The following is a 20,052-nucleotide window of genomic DNA, read 5'->3' as shown; positions in this document are numbered from 1 at the left end:
TTCGCGATAAATTTTTAAGTTAAGTTTTGTACTAAGAGCTGCGCTCTCACCACAAAACTCGGGGACTGGCAGTGCCGGTTTCGCGATAAATTTTTAAGTTAAGTTTTGTACTAAGAGCTGCACTCTCACCACAAAACTCGGGGACTGGGAAGATAGACAAGAGAGAAACCGGCATGAAACCAAAGAAAAGATAAGACCAAGCCGGAAACGAAGAAACCGGTAAAAATTGAGACAAATTAGCAAAACATACCATCAGGTTGTTCGTGGAGTCGTACCACGCGCTGTCAAGCTCTTTACGGCAGCGCGAAGCCGCATAAAATGCTCCTCGGAAGACCGGTCCCCGACAGGGTCGGTGCCGGCTGCTCGTCCCTGCCCGAGCCGCGGGTCGCCGGAGTCATGTCCGCGGCGTTCCACTTCCGGGCGTAGGGCGGAAGGTGCCCCGTGTCTCGGCCTTGACGCTTGAACTCCGTAATGCGGCCAAGGAGGCCGGTGGGCTTCGCGGCGGCATCTTTGGCGGCCTTGGCGACGTGCAGCACCAAGGGCTGCTGGCCGCCGGAGGAAGCGCTGGAGGCCGTCGCCTTCCCCTTGATGAGCTTGGAGGTCTTGGGCGGCGGCGCAGTAGAAGCGGCCCCGAGGGGCTTGGCGCGAGGAGCACCTGGCGGCGGCATCAGGAGGGTGCGTGGAGACTGGGGAGCGCTGGGCGCGTCACCCGGTTTGGAGCCTTCCGGCGCGGAAGATTCCGGCGCGGAAGTTGTTGTTTTTCAAGGACGGGAGGAGCCGGAGGCTCCGCCCGCCCGGCAGTTTCTTCTTCGCCGGCGCCGATGTTGCCGGCGCCGGTGTCTTGGGTTTCCGGAGGGAAGGAAGAATCCTCCTCCGTGCGGTGATCCGACGGTGAAGGGGCCGCACGCCCCGATTTGTCGTGCCCCCGAGAGGGAGGCAGAAATGTTGCGGCACCAGGTGGTGCCGGGCTTGAGTGAGGAGGAGGGGTTGAAGTCCTTGTAGAATCTTCAGAGCCCGATGGCCTTGGGCCAAGCTTGAGCGCAGGGCTGAGAAAAAGAAAGAAAGACGGTTGGAAGAGGGAAACCGGAAAAAACTCTTGGCAAAAAAGAGAATTTGGCGGAAAACGAGTAACTTACCCGGAAGAGGTCGGCATCGCCTTGCGCCCGTAGCGACGCATGCCCACCTGCTTCTCCCCACGAGGCTCAGTCCGGAAGCGCTTGGAGGGGCGGGCTCGGGCTGGCACCGGCATCGGATGCCGGGCTGCTTGTTCTTCCGGCCCCGGGCCATAAGCTTGTCCACGAACTCGGAGCCGGCCTCGGCGCGCGAGGGCGCCACGCGCTCATGGATCTGTGAGTTAAGTTTGGATAAGAAGCAATTCACGAGGAAAACGATAACGGAAAGGTAAAAGAAACCGGAAAAGAAAATACCTCAAGCGTGGCCAGGTCGTCGGCCGGACCCAGTGGGCTTCGGCGGAGACCGGCCAAGATGCGCTGCCGGAACCTTGCCCATCTTCAAGTCCTTCCAGAAAATATAAGGATCCGGATCAAAGGAGTCGAGGGCGCGAGGCTGGCAAGGTCCACGCCGCTCTGCTTCGATGAGGGGAAGCGGTCCTTGGCCTGAAACAGAAAAAGCAAGATTAGCAAGAGCGAGAAGCTACCGGTCGGAGACAACTCCTGTCGCGTAGTCCCTTACTTCCCGGGTCGGAGGGTTGTCGGTGCATAGGGGAAGGAGGCCCCATTCCCAATCAGAGGGCATAGCGGCTTGGCAAATCCGCTTAGCCTTGCGAACAACATCCCTTTTGCTAAGAGGATGGCCCGTGATCTTGGTAGGATCGCCCGGGCCATACATCTCGCTCATCCTATGTGCGCGGCGCTTTAGAGGAAGCACCCGGCGCGAAATGAAAGTGCGGATGATGTCATCCGAGCAGATCTTGGTCTCCTTCTTCAAAGAGGTCAAGAAGCGTACCACCCGGCTGGTTTCGACGCATGATCCGACTTCGGGTTGTAGCTCCAGCTTGGTCCTGCTCGGGGGCCCCGCTTCGAAGGGAGGAAGATCGATGAGATCGGCGCGGCCGGTATTCTTCACGTAGAAGAAAGTCCCTTGCCACAACCGGCAAGATTCGAGGCCGGAAAACTTAAAAAAGGGGCTCCCTTGACGGGAGCCGATAATGCAAGACCCGCACTGAACGGGGGGCTTGGGTTTAGGAATATCCTTGCCCTGAACGGAGTTAATCCGAAGAGCAAAGAAGCGAGCAAACGTCTCACGAGTGGGACGAATGCCGATATAGGCCTCCATGAAGGTGGCGTAGCAAGAGAGGTAGAAAATGGCGTTGCCAGGAAGGTGGTGAGGTTGGAGTTTGTAAAAATCTAAAAAGGAGCGGAAAAAGGGAGAGGCAGGAAGGCCGAAGCCACGCTCAAAGTGAGCTAGAAAGACAACGTATTCGTCATCTTCAGGATCCGGTTCGATTTCGTCATCCGGAATCCGGCAAGAAACTCCTTCCGAATCCGTCGAGACCGGTATAACCAATCAATTTCGAATCGGGTGACGCCGGAACCCATCCAGGCTCCACGGGTGATTGGGGAAGGCTCCTCGCCGGAAGATTGACTGGAGCTGCTGGAGGTTGCGCTACCGGAAGCTTGGCTAAAGTTACCGGATTCTAGGGGGCCACCGAACTCTTGGTGGCTACCGGATTCCTGCTGATTGCCGGAATCGGTTTCCATCGGATCAGAAGCCGTGGATTCGCCGGGAGAGGGTCTACGGCGCTTGAGAGAAAGGGAAGAAGAAGATGCAGAGGTGGACTCCTCGCCAGACATTGCGAGGAGAGGCGAAAAAACAAGAATCCCAAACTTGGACCCCGCGTGAAGATCTACGAGTAAGAAGAAAACCAAGGAAAAAGAGGAAATAAGAACACTAAACACCCAAGATCTGGAGAGCAACCAGAGGACAAGTGAAGCGAGATTGGTACCAACCTTAAGCGGCGGAGTCGCTGAGGGAGTCGTTTGCTGGCGGCGGAGCGGACCTGCGGCCGCCGGAGAGCACCGTCGGCGACGAGGCGGAGAAGCTTGCGAAGAGGCGCAAATGCGGCGGAAGCAAGGATGTTGCTGCCGAAGATCTCCGCGCAGCGAGGTCCGGCGGAGGCACGGCGTGGGTTCGCCGGGCGCCGGAGTTTGGACAAGCGACGGCCGACGGAGAACGGCGGAGGTGCAGAGGCGTGGAGCTCTGTGCGCGAAGGAGGAGAATGCGAAGAAGACGAAGGAAAAGGGGCGGTTGAGTTTATAAAGGAGAGAGAAGGTGGGCGAGGGAACCGCTGGGCCGCGGCGGTTCGCCTCGCGGCCCACGACGGTTCGCGCCTTGGGCCGCCACGTGGCGAGGGAGTACACGCGAAGCCACACGGAGGCGCACACGGGATCCCGAAGAGGTAGTGGGATCAGCTGCGATGCATTAAATGAGCGCGCGGGAGTCGAAGGGAAGTGACCCCTGACACTGGCGCGTCAGTCACAGTGCGCATGTCTCTGTCAGGCGCGGGGCCCGAGATATTCTCGACTTCGCCGAGGAAGCAATAAAGACACATGATACCGGACAATAGAGATGCCGGAACGAGCTTTGCAAAGAGAAGAAAAAGAACAAGGGTAAAGGTGCCGGAACTAGGCTCATGACATGAGTATTTAAACCGGTATCCGAGGAAAATGAGAACCTGGCATGGCCTGTAGGATAGAATCCTCCAGGCTATACCAGCTTCGGGGACTAATGTTGGGGGGATAACCCCCGGTATGCCAAAGGCATGCCAAACCGGATGGCCTGTGCCATCAAGATACCGGTTTAATGTTTATACCGGAACCTGAGGTTAAGAGTTTAGCTAAGTGGAGCTAAGCCGGTATCCCCAAGAGGGGTATACCGGAACCCGGTAAAGAAGATACCGGAAAGGAGAGCCTGTCGGCAGGACTCGGTCAAAGATTCTCTCCGGAGCTAGAAGACAAAGATGAGCTAAGCAAAGTGACTTTTGACGAAGGGCCGACGATAAAGAGAAGGGTGACGGTCAAAGAAGCCGGAGGACGTCGGCGCCTCGATTAAAGAGGACTCCGGTGTCATCTATGATTAAAGTAGCTTTGTAAAGTAGTTTGTCTAGTCAAAGATGCCATTAGGGTTTCTTCCAAGTGTAAGCCACCCTCTCCCCTATATAAGGAGAGGGGGCAGCCCTTCTTCACGGGCACGTAGCGAGACCATAGAGAGATCAGTGTACTAAGAAACTTGTAACCATGTTGAGATCAATGAAGCTAGCGATCTAGTAAAGAGTTCTTCCTCTTGTCTCTCTTCTTGCATACCGGCCTTTGGTTGTGTTCTTGAGGAAAGCATCCGGAAGTTCTTCCCATCTAATCGCAAACCCTCCCCCGAATCCTCATACGTCCATTCGGCCCCAACTTAAGCCATCCTATGGCATCCGCTCGTTCACCACGACGACGAAAAGAATTAATTGTTGTCAAATGCTTAAAGCATTAAAAGAGGAGTCCATTATCCGTTGTCTATGTTGTCCCGGTATGGATGTCTAAGTTGAGAATAATCAAAAGCGAGAAATCCAAATGCGAGCTTTCTCCTTAGACCTTTGTACGAGCGGCATAGAGGTACCCCTTTGTGAAACTTTGTTAAAGCATATGTATTGCGGTGATAATCCAGGTAGTCCAAGCTAATTAGGACAAGGTGCGAGCACTATTGGTACACTATGCATGAGGCTTGCAACTTATAAGATATAATTTACATGATGCATATGCTTTATTACTACCGTTGACAAAATTGTTTCATGTTTTCAAAATCAAAGCTCTAGCACAAATATAGCAATCGATGCTTTTCCTCTATGAGGACCATTCTTTTACTTTCAATGTTGAGTCGAGTTCACCTATTTCTCTCCACCTCAAGAAGCAAACACTTGTGTGAACTGTGCATTGATTTCTACATACTTGCTTATTGCACTTATTATATTACTCTATGTTGACAATATCCATGAGATATACATGTTACAAGTTGAAAGCAACCGCTGAAACTTAATCTTCTTTTGTGTTGTTTCAATACCTTTACTTTGAATTATTGCTTTATGAGTTAACTCTTATGCAAGACTTATTGATGCTTGTCTTGAAGTGCTATTCATGAAAAGTCTTTGCTTTATGATTCACTTGTTTACTCATGTCATACACATTGTTTTGATCGCTGCATTCTCTACATATGCTTTACAAATAGTATGATCAAGTTTATGATGGCATGTCACTCCGGAAATTATCTTTGTTATCGTTTTACCTCGCTCGGGACGAGCGGAACTAAGCTTGGGGATGCTGATACGTCTCCAACGTATCGATAATTTCTTGTGTTCCATGCCACATTATTGATGTTATCTACATGTTTTATGCACACTTTATGTCATATTCGTGCATTTTCCGGAACTAACCTATTAACAAGATGCCGAAGTGCCGCTTGCCGTTTTCTCGCTGTTTTTGGTTTCGAAATCCTAGTAAAGAAATATTCTCGGAATTGGACGAAATAAAAGCCCGAGAGGCCTATTTTCTCACGAAGCTTCCAGAAGTCCGAAGACGAAAGGAAGTGGGGCCACAGGGGAGCCAAACCCTAGGGCGGCGCGGCCCCCCCTTGGCCGCGCCGCCCTGTCATCTGGGGCCCTGTGCCCCCTCTCGACTTGCCCTTCCGCCTACTTAAAGCCCCCGTGACGAAACTTCCAGTACCGAGAGCCACGATACGGAAAACATTACTGAGACGCCGTCGCCGCCGATCCCATCTCGGGGGATCCTGGAGATCGCCTCCGGCACCCTGCCGGAGAGGGGAATCATCTCCCGGAGGACTCTACACCGCCATGGTCGCCTCCGGAGTGATGAGTGAGTAGTCTACCCCTGGACTATGGGTCCATAGCAGTAGCTAGATGGTTGTCTTCTCCCCATTGTGCTATCATTGTCGGATCTTGTGAGCTGCCTAACATGATCAAGATCATCTATCTGTAATTCTATATGTTGCGTTTGTTTGGATCCGATGAATAGAGAATACTTGTTATGTTGATTATCAAAGTTATGCTTATGTGTTGTTTATGATCTTGCATGCTCTCCGTTTCTAGTAGAGGCTCTGGCCAAGTTTTTACTTTTAACTCCAAGAGGGAGTACTTATGCTCGATAGTGGGTTCATGCCCGCATTGACACACGGGACGATGACGGAAAGTTCTAAGGTTGTGTTGTGCTTGTTGCCACTAGGGATAAAACATTGATGCTATGTCTAAGGATGTAGTTGTTGATTACATTACGCACCATACTTAATGCAATTGTCTGTTGCTTTGCAACTTAATACCGGAGGGGTTCGGATGATAACCTCGAAGGTGGACTTTTTAGGCATAGATGCGGTTGGATGGCGGTCTATGTACTTTGTCGTAATGCCCAATTAAATCTCACTATACTCATCATGATATGTATGTGCATTGTCATGCTCTCTTTATTTGTCAATTGCCCAACTGTAATTTGTTCACCCAACATGCTGTTCGTCTTATGGGAGAGACACCTCTAGTGAACTGTGGACCCCGGTCCAATTCTCTTTACTGAAATACAATCTACTGCAATACTTGTTTTTACCGTTTTCTCTGCAAACAATCATCTTCCACACAATACGGTTAATCCTTTGTTACGAGCAAGCCGGTGAGATTGACAACCTCACTGTTTCGTTGGGGCAAAGTACTTTGGTTGTGTTGTGCAGGTTCCACGTTGGCGCCGGAATCTCCGGTGTTGCGCCGCACTACATCCCGCCGCCATCAACCTTCAACGTGCTTCTTGGCTCCTCCTGGTTCGATAAACCTTGGTTTCTTTCTGAGGGAAAACTTGCTGCTGTGCTCATCATACCTTCCTCTTGGGGTTGCCCAACGAACGTGTGAAATACACGCCATCAGTCCCAATTACCATTATCCCTGTACAATATAGAAATTCATATGAAGAAACATAGAAAAGTTTAAAGCTGTCGAATAAATATAAAGGTGGAGATTTTCCCTGACTCTGCGATTCAAGCAAAATCTCGGGGGCTACTGACATAGGCATACCCAATGGGCCTGCCGAAGAAGGTACCCGGGGTTTACTGAAGGCCCATCACCCGAAGAATAAGAAGATTCGGAAGCCCATGATACTATTAAGGAAAACTAGAGTTGTAATAGGAGTCATCGTTTGTAATCTTGCGGGATGGGTTGGAAACCCTCCCGGACTCTGTAAACGTGTGTATTACGAATCCCTCGGCTCCGCCTCCTATATAAGGGGGTGTCGAGGGACAAAGAGAGGATCGAATTTACTGTCAACACAATCCTAGTTTCATATTCATCGAGTACTTTTCGGCTGAAACCTTCAAGATCTACTTGTCCTCTACATCTAACTAAACCCTAGTCTACAATCCGTAGGCATTGACGAGTTAATCCCTTGTCAGCCAGTATAGTGGCTGACTGGAGAAGTAGGTGAAATAACATGGATACACCGCTTAGACTTGCATGGGATATCTTAAAAGAAGTGAAGCTAAACCGTCATAATGCCTAAGTACAATGCGAAAAAAATCAAACAAACTTGATAAATGACAACAATACATTCGCACTTACTGTTTATCTAGCTGATGGCATCTTACATACATACAGAAGAAGAGCCGGTGGCAAGATGTTCATGAAGAACAGTTCGCAAATTGGAAATTGAAGCAAGAGTCACTTAATGATAGGATTATCTCATCCGTAGCCCATGAAAATACGCTATACCGAAGCTATAAGATAAAATAGTTATTGAAAATTACGAAATGTTAAAAGAATATATCTATAGGAGAGCTTTTGCGGAAAGAACAAAATCATGGTTGGAACAGAAAGCAAAAGTATAGCAGAAGAATGGTATTCCATAATAAATATATAATAATTTCATGTAGTCGGTCGCAGCTGATCAATCTCTAAAGAAGAGCACATTTCTAGAACAAAAGGATACATAAACTGGTAGGTTAAATCTTCAGAAACAGAAGTAGAATGCAGATCGAATGCATTCTATTAAAATAGAACAAAAGCACCCAGGAAAACCAGAGACATTTGCACCACATTTGCGCCATGCAATCTACAGGAAAAACATACCAGCCCTACAACTAAAATGGAAACAATTGTTTAGTTGTACCTAGCAATATGTTGGTATCATAATGCATATACCTTGCGCCTTTAGACCCAATTTATTGAGACGTCATATTATTGCTGAACATCCCACTCAAAATAGTATGAAGGTAAGAAGACCTACTGGGTCTAGTCAAATGGCAAATGTATAATTTATTTTTATCTATTTGCAAAATTCACCTTTATACTTAGCTTGATTGGAACAAAGAACACATTTCTTACCTTCTGTAATAACTTAGTAACTTCAACAGCAAGTACATTTTTTTGTCGGATTTCCGCACTATACTATTTCATCTAGAAGGACTAAGACTTTAAATATGAGAAAATAAAGTGTCGGCATGATATCTGCAAGAGCTTCATTCATGTGCACCTGAAATTGAACTGTGGCAACAGGACTGTGCAGAGTCACAGGTTGCACTTATATTTCTGCACAGTTAACCCACGAAGTGGAATACAAAGGTAACTCCTATGAAAACAATAACAACGGAAACCTGTTGTCTAGAACAGGACAGGTTGATCTCTCAATTGGCATACAATAGATGTGTTCAGTGTTTTTTTCCACTAAATTCTTGGTGGTCTCTGAAGCTCCAAACTATTGAATTATTACGCCTGCAAAAAGTAAAACACAAATGGTGTAAAATAATCTGCTAGTCAGGAAAATCCCATTAGAAAATATGCAAGTGAACATATGCTAGGCTTTGAATGTGATCCTTTGAATGTGATCCAGAACATGAGCCAACCACACGTAAACAGATACTGGCCAGGCTTGATAGTTAGCGGTGACCATGTAATTATGTTACAATTTTTTATCCATCCAAAGATAAACTATCCAACACGTCCACCTTGCTCTAGAAAGACATACATTTGAAACACATCTGCACTATTATAAGTGGTGCTTTTATCTGGATATTCAAATCAGAGGTAGTTTGTTGGTTATTAATTTAATCAGGTACTAAAGTTTCAATTACCTGCTACAAACAACGAAAGCATATCATTCCTCCTTATACGTGTTAGAACACGCACACGAAGGATGAAGAACCAAAAATAGTATAATCATCGCCCCTCTTAAATATATATTCTATTGTACAAATTTGCAAAGACTTATAGCCCCCTAGCCAGTCAGTTTTGGATCATCTTCTATTTTTTCTTATCAATAATTCTAGAAGTTGTTTGCCTTTTTGTGGTACTGATAGTGCAAGAGACACCTAGTCCTTTTTAATTGTACACATTATTACACAGTAAAGCATGTAACTAAAACACTAATTCATAAAGTAACAGTTATGTTCCTTGCTAGCAGGAGTAGAAGCCAATTATATTCCCAAATTCAGAAAATGTGCGACATGTATGAATTTCAAACAGGGCTAGTTCCTTTTTCGATTTGTGTTTTCCATGATAATTATGATCTATATTTGCAGCCAGATGCCACATGTTTGTCACAGATGTCAAAACAAAAACATGTATACATGCTTGTTAGCCTGATACAACTTATTTACTTACTGTTCTTATAATTTCAACACACGAAAAACCTGAAGCCATTTGTAGTGCTGATAAAAGGATACCCGAAGCATGCCATCCAGTTGATAAAGTGAGTACGTGTGAGCGGAGCTGCAAGGAACAATAAGAAAAAAGAAAGGAGCAGGACACAACGATGTCCAGAATTCCCAACAGCCATGAGATTATACGGACCAGAGGAGAAAACCTAGCACGAAGAACCAAAGAATAAAGAAATTAAAACATCGGCAAGGAAACCTCTAAAGTCTCTAATTATTTTGTTAGTTTGGGATCACAACCAGACAAGCCAAACCTTTTTCAGATAGACACAAGGTAGACACCCTCTCAAATAAAGCCTCCTAAATTATTCCTTTGAATGGGACAGGGTGTTTCTGCACCCGGGTGCATATGCACCCTTTATTTGAAATGCATATTAAACATATTTCCAAATGTTAAAAAAATAAAAACAAAAATGCCTCGTGTATACCTTGACATGTTACATGTTCACAAAGTTGTTTCAGCAAAAACCGATATGTTTTGTGCCCTGTACTAAAAAGACAAATTTTTGGTGTTAAAATAGTCTATTTCTCGAGGCATTATTTGTCTTTTTTACACATGGTACAAAAATTGTTGGTTTTACGTGAAACTTTATGTGTACATATAGAACATGTCCCTCTACATGCTAAATTTTTTTCCTAAATTTTTTTACTTTTTGAAATATGTTTTATACATACCAGGTGCATATGCACCCATGATCAGTTTTGGTTTTCCGCTTTGAATGTTGTTATAAAACTTTCTTATAGAATAGCTAAACAGTGACAACCCTGAACTTCCACTTACGTCATGCTGAACTGGTGAGGGGAAAGTTGCCTATTATGAGAAGACCTCATAAGTTGGGATAACTCTATGTTGTTCTCTGGTTGCCACTAACTGGTTGGAATTTCTTAAACTGTCTGCCACTAACCGGCTGGAGATCATAAGTCCAAGAATTGTAGACTAAGAACTGGCCAGAAAAAAGGTAGTGAGAACTTAGAAATTAGGAAAATCACCGAGGAGCTTCAGAAATGAAGAAATGACACATCACACAACAATAAGATTGGACAGGAAAAAAACAAAAGGCACGTGAAACAATATGGAAATGGGTGTGAACCTTGCTCCAGAAATGCACAACGTTGGCAAGAGATGCATCTTCATAAGATACAGTACACCTTGACGTTCTCAGCTTATAAGGCCAGTTAGTACGATAAAATTATGAATCAATGAATAAATATTATTTTTATTTGAGAAACACGAAGCATAATTTTTACCCCAAAAATTACTTGCGGTTGTGAGAAAGAAGTTGGTCTACATGCAGCCTGGAAAAAATCTTTTCAATCGATTAGAAACATTAGTGCTAGGCAAATTAAATAGGAACAAAGTGAGTTAGAAACATTAGTGCCAGCGCATAAAATAGGAACATATAGATTAAATTTCATGTTAGGATCAGCCAGTAACAGCCGCACCTTATCTGTACCAAACATTGTGGCAAATCAGCATTTTTTAACTTGTATGAAATAGCACAAACAATCATTTTCTGAGTTGCAAATATAATTTAGAAAAAATAACAAACGTTAATGTCATAAAGAAGTCACATTATTTCCTACCGTTGAGGATAGAATGCATACAAATTTTGAATAACGAATACTTTCTCCTGTCCTGGATGCACCACTCCGAGTAAAAATAAAAGACATGACACTTTTGTTGCCAAGTATGACAATAGTAAGCACCCTATGATTTCTGCAAAGCTTATTTAATGGACGGGAAGCGAATTTTGGCGGAAGCAGGGGAAGCACTCTATTGTTTCTCTATAAAGTAGACAATCGACAGTAAGCAAATTTCTACAGATGAGGAGCACACTGAACACCACAAGCAATTTATCGTGAGAAGCAAGACATGAGATAACGTAGAACCTCTGTATAACCTTACATTTTGGGAAAAGCTTATCTGAACATGGAAATAACTATATGCTACAAAATAGGCATGTATTAATCTTCAGCTATTTTGCCGAACAAAACCAAAGTTACTGAGACTGCGTTTCCTATTTCTAAAAGTAATAAAGATGCTAACTCTGCTACTGCTTGATCAGCAACAGTTGTGAGGATCAGTCAAAAATACAATTCCACCAAATCTGGAAATAATTGCTGCGTTTAAATTCAAGAGCGTTATCATAAGGGCTTGGGTGAAAAAAAAGGTTTAATGATTACAGATTAACTAACTTTGCTTCAGCTACCAATGTTTCCCATAATAGTATGCACACTACAAACAATTGGAATTCGGTAGTCTAAGCACCTGAATGAAGTTGAAGTGCAAAGAAATCTTGAGCTGCACCGTAGTCTAGTCTAGGTACTCCAGTAGCAAGAAGCAGGCTGCCTTGGCCTTGAGCAGTGCGGCCATGATGGGCGGCAACCGGCAAGTGCTTCCACACAGCTACTCCCCCACCGTGCAATGTGGTGAACCAAGTAATGGCTTGACCGGACTGAACTGAGAAAAGAGAACAAAATATTGGAGAAATTATCTGATTGATGGAAGTAAAAAAGCACGGAGTGGAATGGTTCACCTGGAAGCCGGAGTTCCCGCGCCGGTGGTCTCCGGACTGACTGCTACGCTCGCGCCCCACATCCGCCCGACCCTGGATTCACCCTGAAGCTCATGGGGTTGACCTGCTATAAAGGCAACTTCCTGATGTGGCCCATGGTAGGCAAAATCTTGGTGTGCAGGGGGATGGAAACACCAGCCATATGATCTATTTGGTGCCACTGGGGATGCTCCCATCCCATCCCTCGCCTCTCTGATTCTCTCTCCTAGTTGAAATCGCGACGGGGACACGGCGGCCAGGCGGCCGTTATTGCTTCTCTCACCGTATCCTCATAAGGAGGAATAGCTGCTCACGGAGCACCACCCCTGAGGTCCGCCGCCACCGGGACCCTCTCTGTTTGTGCGCCTCTGGCCCACTCTTGCCGCGGGATCTCTCCACTGCCGCTATCCCTTGCTCTCCAACTTGCCCATGGCGTCGTTGGTGGCAGCAGAGCGGGCCCCGAGGCAATGCAGTTCTCCTGATCTGGAGCATCCACCGGCACCGGTGGTCATCGTTCGCACAGACGGCGAACCATACGGGCCGGTTTAAGGGCCACCGGCCCACCGTCCAGGAGGCGAGCTACCGTGGTGGGGGGCGACGGGATCCCCAAGTGGCGACCACGGCGTCGGAGGACCTAACAGGCAGGGGGATGGGTGGAGCCGTGGAGGGGCTCTGGGAAGAAGAAGATGAGGGGAGGGCATGACGCGTGGGACTCGAGCTGGACACGCGGTCCGAACGCGCGGGTCAAAGCGGTGCGGCAATGCGAGACAAAAATTAAAACTGGGGTCACCCAAACTGAACAGCGGTCCAGAAAAGAATAGGCTATGCTCACCCACGCGGAAAACATATAGCATCACCATGGGAACAACTAAACCGTGATAAAGCAGATGAAAATTGCAAGACGCCTCCAAAACTGCACACCAAATAATAACAGGACGGGTGAAAACACGTGTCAGCAGGACAAGGGTAAAAAGTAAACCCAAAATTATGAGAAAAAAGAAGTTTGTTAAAGTTTAATATAGTAGTTATTACCAGTTCATTATAGATACTATTTGCAACAGATGACCTCTAAGGTCACTGGTTTATGCCATTCCCAGAAGTGGCTGCTTTGTGCAATTTTCTCATGTAAAAATTTCTCCAGCAGATCACCCAAAATGTTTGATGAGGTATTTCGCGATGGTTCGGGGACAAACGGTCACTTGCCACTTCACTTGGGACAAACCAGGCAGCGGGTCCTGCGGCCATTTCTCCCCTTTCCCAATCGCGTCCTGGTGCCGTCCGGCCATGTCTTCCGGGGCGCCGCCGCCGCAGCCGCCGCCCTACCGCCCGTACCGGCAGGCGCGCGCGGCGACCCCGCACGCCCGCGCCATCTCCTGCGTGCGCTTCTCCCCCTGCGGCCGCCTCCTGGCCACCGCCTCCCTCGACGGCACCGTCGCCCTCCTCTCCCCCTCCTCGCTCGCCGCCATCGCCACCCTGCGCGGCCACACCCACGGCGTCTCCGACCTCTCCTGGTCCACCGACTCCTTCTACCTCTGCTCCGCCTCCGACGACCGCACCCTCCGCATCTGGGACATCCGCTCCGTCCTCTCCGGCCCCAAGCCCGCCGACCCCGCCGTCGACCGCTGCATCCGCGTCCTCAAGGGACACACCAACTTCGTCTTCAGCGCCAACTTCAACCCGCAGACCAGCTCCCAGGTCGCCTCGGGCGGCTTCGACTGCACCGTGCGCATCTGGGACGTCAAGACCGGCCGCTGCACCCGCGCCATTGACGCGCACTCCGACCCCGTCACCTCCGTCCACTTCATCCGGGACGGCTCCATCATCGTGTCCGGAAGCCACGACGGGAGCTGCAAGATTTGGGATGCGGGCACCGGGGCCTGTCTCAAGACGGTCATCGATGACAAGAAGCCATCGGTTTCCTGCTCAATGTTCTCGCCAAATGGCAAATTCATCCTCCTCGCCACGCTCGACGACTCGCTGGTATGACCAATTCACTGCTATTCATACCAATTAATTAGCCATCATCTTCTTTTGATTCTAGTCATGTATATGGCTCTCTTAGCCTTAACTGCAATAAATCATTCCCTGTTCACAGAGGATGAAAAAGATCATGTGTGTTGGATGCTACCACACTATATTAGCCTATCATGCAGCACTAAGTAGTACAGTATATTTCATTGTTCTTTGATATCAAGGCCACTTCGATGTAGTTTGATCTTGGGACACTGAATCCACACTCTAACTAGTTTCTAATCCAGTTTCCCGTTGCAAATTAATTTGACTTGACAGTGAATGAAAACCCTTCCCAGTTCTTATAATTCAAATGGACCACCCACATGTTGTAGTGGCATAGCAGTATAGCACAAGGTTATACTATTTGAGGTTGTGGTTTTTTTATAGACTAATAGAGGAATTTTCTCCCCGGTTCCATTTCAAAAAGCGAAACCATACAGAGTTCCAGGAAGCTACAAGTTCTTGTTCAAAACTGAAAGGAGTCTAGGCCAAACCTTCCACAACTAGAACAGTTCTCAAAATATCTACTGAATGAGGTTGTGTGTTTGAACTTTAAAGTCCTATTCCCTAAAATACCAATATGAACCTATTCCCTTAAAAACCAATATGAATAATGTTCAGAATGCCTCACGTGATTTGGAATTCAAATGAAAAAACAGTGCACTTGACAGTGGATGAAATTACAAAACTCTGTCTGATGTGTCCACGGACGCGTTAGCTACAGGGGATCAAGCTGTTGTCTGCAGTATTTTGACTGTGAGTACAATTGCACTTTAAACACAATCACCGGAGCGAAAGCCAGAAGAAGTGAAGCCTAATTTCTGGACACCTAGTTGGATTCAAATCGGATCCATTCAAGTGCCTGTTGAGCCACATAACTCTCTCAGTTCAAACTTTGTCTCGGTTTCCTTCTCAATGTTCTCGCCAAATGGCAAGTTCATCCTCCTCGCCATGGTTGATGGCTCACTGGTATGACATACTGACTGCTGTTCATACCAATTAGCCATCATCTTCTTTTGATTCTAGTGCGAACGAATTTCTCATGTAATATGCCTCTCTTAGCCTTAACTGCAAAAAATCACTCTCAATTCATAGAGGATGAAAAAGATCATGTGTGTTGGATGGTACCACACTGTATTACCCAAAACGCAGAACTAAGTAGTACAATATAATTCATTGTTCTTTCATATCAAGGCCACTTCGATATAGTTGTCTTTGTACACTGATTGCAGACTCTAGCTAGTTTATAATCCAGTTTTCGGTGGCAAATTTCCTTTTACTTGACAAATGACAATGAATGAAAACCTTGCCCAGTTCTTAACATTGAAATGGAGCACCGTCATGTTGGAGTGGCATAGCACAAGGTTATACTATTTGAGGTTGTGGGTTTGAAGTCTTATTCCCTTCAAATTCAATATGCACAAATTTTAGAATGCCTCACACTTACATTGGTTGAAATTGCAAAACTCGTTCACAATTCAAACTTTTGACTTCTAAAGTTCAAATGATATAACAATGCTCATTGCATAATTAGGCTGTTCGGCCAAGTGATGCATCCATTTTACTGTTACTGGAGGTGATATTTAGCACATTTATTCTCACATAGTTGCCACTTTTGCACCGAGAAAAGTATATGATTTCCAAAATGAGCAAGTTCCTTTCTTTTGGGGTATTCTGTCAAGCCCATGTTTTCAGTTTATTTACATGTCTGAATCGAATTGGGGAACTGGGTCTTTATACTCCCTCTGTTCTCTTTTAGCCTACATTCTACAAATTTTAAGACCAATTAGCAAGTCATTTAATACTACTACTTTGATTAAGACATAGATTTAAACAGAACGGAGGGAGTATACTTCAAGTTGCATGGAACAAAGTTTTAGTTTAAGACGTAGACTAAAATAGAACGGGGGGAGTATGTTTCAAGTTGCATGTCTATGAAAGTGTTTTTGTTTTTAAATATACTCTCTTTAAATTATTATTTTCTATAATTTCATATCAATCCCCTTATTCTAGTTATTATAAATTATAATCATCATATTGTGATGAGCTTGTACACTGTCAGCGACTTGTCATTCATCTTTGTCATACCAAAACATAGTTTTGGCTGTTGCAAATAGCAATATACATGTCCAATGTTCATTTTGTTACAATCTTATCCAACAAACATGACTTTGGTGTGAACTCCACCCCATCAGCACAATTTAATTTCCAAGCTTTGCTGCCTCTGCCACATGATCTAGTGCTCTTCTATCTAAATTCTTGCCTGACTTCTTTGTAGACTTCTTGTTGCCATTGTTCTCCACCTGTTGCACGGTTCCAACTTCAAAGTGTTACACATCATTAGAAATATCTTTTTTGTAAATGTTTCATACTGCAAGTCCTGGAGTCCATCTGGCACACCTGATGTTTCAGAATGTTACCTTAATGTTCTTAAGTGTTGTTCTCATCACTCTGGCTATTACATTTACCACTTAATATTGTCAATTTTCCATGACGGTCTTTTAGGTCCCAAGATGCACCATTACTTGCAACTAAATATTGTTGCAACTCAAAACCAATTACATTTCTTCTCTAATCGCAAAATATGCTATGCAATCACCCTTGGTTACTAGTTACTACTAAATGTTGTTCGACCTAGCTTTTCAAATGCTTACTAGAAATGTGCCGATGCCTTGCAGAAGCTATGCAATTATGCTACGGGCAAGTTCTTGAAGGTATATAGTGGACATGCAAACAAAGTATACTGCATCCAGTCTGCGTTTTCTGTCACGAATGGGAAGTACATCGTCAGTGGGTCGGAAGATAACTGTGTATACATATGGGACCTCCAAGGCAAAAACATTCTTCAGAAAATGGAAGGCCATACTGATGCTGTCATCTCAGTGTCTTGTCATCCAACAGAGAACAAAATTGCTTCTGGCAGCCTTGACAATGACAAGACTGTGAGACTCTGGGTTCAAGATGGCTGATGAACATGCAGAGGGGAGGATAGATAGCCTCTGTGCACTTTATGTACAACCTATGCAGGAATGTTCATCTCAAAGACAAGGTTGTTGCCGAGCCTCAACCTGGAGGTCAAGATACAATAACTTAGCCTTGCACCGCTTTGTTTTAATCTGAGTTCCTCTTGGAGGTTCTGAGTCTCCACAGATGAGTTGATCTCCTAATGTCGAGATGTGTTATTTGGTGCCAATGGCTGTTGTAAAGTAGAGCAGAAGAATTGAATCTCGTCGTTCATAAATTGTAGTGCTCCTTTACCGATTGGCAGTTCACAAAAGTATTGCAGTGGTATGCAGATAATATGATGTATCTGTCATTCAGTGCCTAGGGTTAGTAGATATATATCAAATATGGTGTCTGTATAAATGGATACCGAATCTGCAGAACTGGGACATTAGTTGTAGGATACTTTATGACACTGAAGCCTGGGATCTTTGGTAATAGACAAGGAATGCTGCCTAATGGCTATGAACTAGGCCTAACTTGGTCAAACTTTGATAAACACAACGTGGGACGGCCATATAGATCAAACATGTCATAAATAGAAATATGTCATTAGTATCAGACAACATCACTCTTGGCTACCCATATTACACCGAAGTGCGCTCAGTTGGAGAAGTCGCCGTTGTTCCATCCTTTGACTGCGACGTGGCTGCTTTACGATGATGTTTGAACCACAGACATAGCGAGATACATATTCAACGACACTGCAAGAGTCAGCGTCACCAATGCTGCCTCGGATGCACCCATACGGGAAACGGTAGACGTCAACTATTGGCCGGTCATCAAGCTTGCCGTGACGATACATGCACCAGTAGTAGTCGCCGTAATGTTTGCACGAGTAGACGGTGTCAGCACGAAGGTGCCGTAATGTTTGCACGAGTAGACGGTGTCAGCATGAAGGTGAGGGGATAGCCGGGCTGGCAACAAAACGACAGGCACCTTCCCCAGGCGGCCATCACCGACGAACAAGGCGCGCCCACCGAGCCCTTCCATGGGTAGAGTGGTTCTCGCCTCTAGATCCACCCGGTGCACCTGGTAGCCTTCCCGGAGAGTGTTGAGATTGTCGTACGGGATCCGGTGGACTAGCATCAGCTCTTCGTTGTTGTCCACTAGCCTCGCGGTCCGATTGCACCGCTTTATTATAGCACGATCGCCTAGCTTAGCCGCCACCACCAGCTGCGGCGTGTCTGCGCTGGTGTCCATCTTACGCCACACCACATCCGTCCTACCTGCAGTGTAAGGGTACGGGTGGAGCCACCCCATATCCGTACATGTCGTCCTCGATCTTACATGTCATCCGTACATAGACCCATCAATGGGTAAAAGTTTTTTCCCTACCCATTACTCTTTAGGGTAAATGGGTATCCGTGAGTAAAAATACCCGTACTTACAACACAATAAATTGATCAAAACAGAGTCATAAATAACAACATGTAACCATAATTTATCAAAAAACAACACATTACAAACATAAGCACATCATTATGAACACGAGTATATTATAAATAACACATTCTCATAAACATCAACACATCATTATGAACACGAGTATATTATAAACAACAACACATTCTAATAAACATCAGCAGTTTCTCATAAACGATAACATCTCGGAATGTGATAATGTAAAGATGATATGAACCGCATGTAGAAGTCACATGACATGAGGTGAAGCGATCCTACATAGGGGGTCTAATCCTCACTAACATACCAACGATTGTGGGACCGGGAAGCGTGAGGTTCGGGCAAGCTACGTGAATTGTGATTATGATTATGAGAAAAATTAAACATGTTACAGTATTATGGTGGCCAACTTGTCAAATGTTGGATGGGTAAATGGGTACGTGGGTATGGACATGTAACCTGCTCTACCCATGGGTATGATATTTTTCATTTACAAACCTATGTGTATTTTTTTTGTCATATATACCCATAATTCGAATGGGTTTTTATAGTCTTCTCGAAAAAGTCGATCTACAGTATCAAGCGATATTTACAGTTAAAAAAAAAGACGATGTGGCCATCTTAGATTGGAGGAAAGCTCAATCACAGAGCCCAAAACTTTATGGTTGTAAGGATCAATCACGTTGAACGAAAAACGCTTCGCTCGGGTCGTCCCCCGCGGGCGATGACTGGGCGAACCCTAGCTCCCCTCGCCTCCACTCCCCCTCCTCCCCCCTCCTCCGCCGCCGCCAGCGCGGGCCGCCGGGCAAAGCCCGCGCGGTGCCGACGGTGGCGGGAACTCCTTTACCCGCTCGCGGTGCGACTCTGCGCAGGGCAGTAGCGGAGGGCGGCGGTGCTCCTAGGGGCTCTCCGAGCTCGGTCCAACGGCGGCGGGTCAGCAGGTCGACGGCGGCTCGTGGCGGAGGGGTGGGCGGACGCGGCGTGCGGCGGAGGGCAGCGACGGAAGGCAGCGGCGGAGGGCGATGCTGGTGGCGGCGCCGCTCGGATTGGGGCCAAGCGGGCCCCGATCTGGGCCGGACGGGCCTCGTCCTGGACTAGGAGGGTCTGGATGTGGCCAACGCCGGCGGAGCCCCCCATGCTGCACCATTGCTGGTTCCGGATCAGGGCAAGGTGGGCCTGGTTCCGGCGGCCCTCGGCAGCGCGGCCCGCGAGGTTCCTCCTACGTCCGAGAAGTTGGAGGCGTTGCTTTGGCTGCTGTTCGGTGGCGAGTTTGGGGATGCCGACAAATTGACCGGCTTGACCGGCGGCGTGGTGGCGTCCGTACCGGCGCGGCTATGTCCCCGGGCGTCGTGGCGGGGGTGCTTCTTTGCGGTGGTGC

General features: G+C 46.6%; 1 protein-coding gene and 1 long non-coding RNA gene across 2 annotated transcripts; one reads left to right on the top strand and one right to left on the bottom strand.

Annotated features, from left to right (window-relative positions):
- Positions 1–8,648: 8,648 nt before the first annotated feature.
- On the bottom strand, positions 8,649–9,749 carry LOC124670086. The gene is made up of 2 exons (XR_006992409.1): positions 9,647–9,749; positions 8,649–8,758 (listed from the first exon to the last, which is right to left on the bottom strand). It is a non-coding gene; the product is annotated as an uncharacterized LOC124670086 (long non-coding RNA).
- Positions 9,750–13,538: 3,789 nt separating this feature from the next.
- LOC124672725 (COMPASS-like H3K4 histone methylase component WDR5B) lies at positions 13,539–17,742 on the top strand. Its single transcript, XM_047208903.1, has 2 exons — positions 13,539–14,234; positions 16,946–17,742. The coding sequence occupies exons 1-2, from the start codon at positions 13,539–13,541 to the stop codon at positions 17,234–17,236; spliced, it is 987 nt and encodes a 328-aa protein (XP_047064859.1). The 3' UTR covers positions 17,237–17,742.
- The last annotated feature ends 2,310 nt before the right edge of the window (positions 17,743–20,052 follow it).

Source organism: Lolium rigidum, chromosome 7 (assembly GCF_022539505.1).
Source record: "Lolium rigidum isolate FL_2022 chromosome 7, APGP_CSIRO_Lrig_0.1, whole genome shotgun sequence".
NCBI classification, from domain to species: domain Eukaryota; kingdom Viridiplantae; phylum Streptophyta; class Magnoliopsida; order Poales; family Poaceae; genus Lolium; species Lolium rigidum.
This window is presented reverse-complemented; position numbering and strand designations above follow the sequence as displayed.

Excerpts from the sequence above, each read along its gene's own strand:
- LOC124672725 (XM_047208903.1), top strand. The coding sequence starts at position 13,539 with ATGTCTTCCGGGGCGCCGCCGCCGCAGCCGCCGCCCTACCGCCCGTAC. Across the intron at positions 14,235-16,945 it reads CCACGCTCGACGACTCGCTG|AAGCTATGCAATTATGCTAC; the intron begins GTATGACCAATT and ends GATGCCTTGCAG.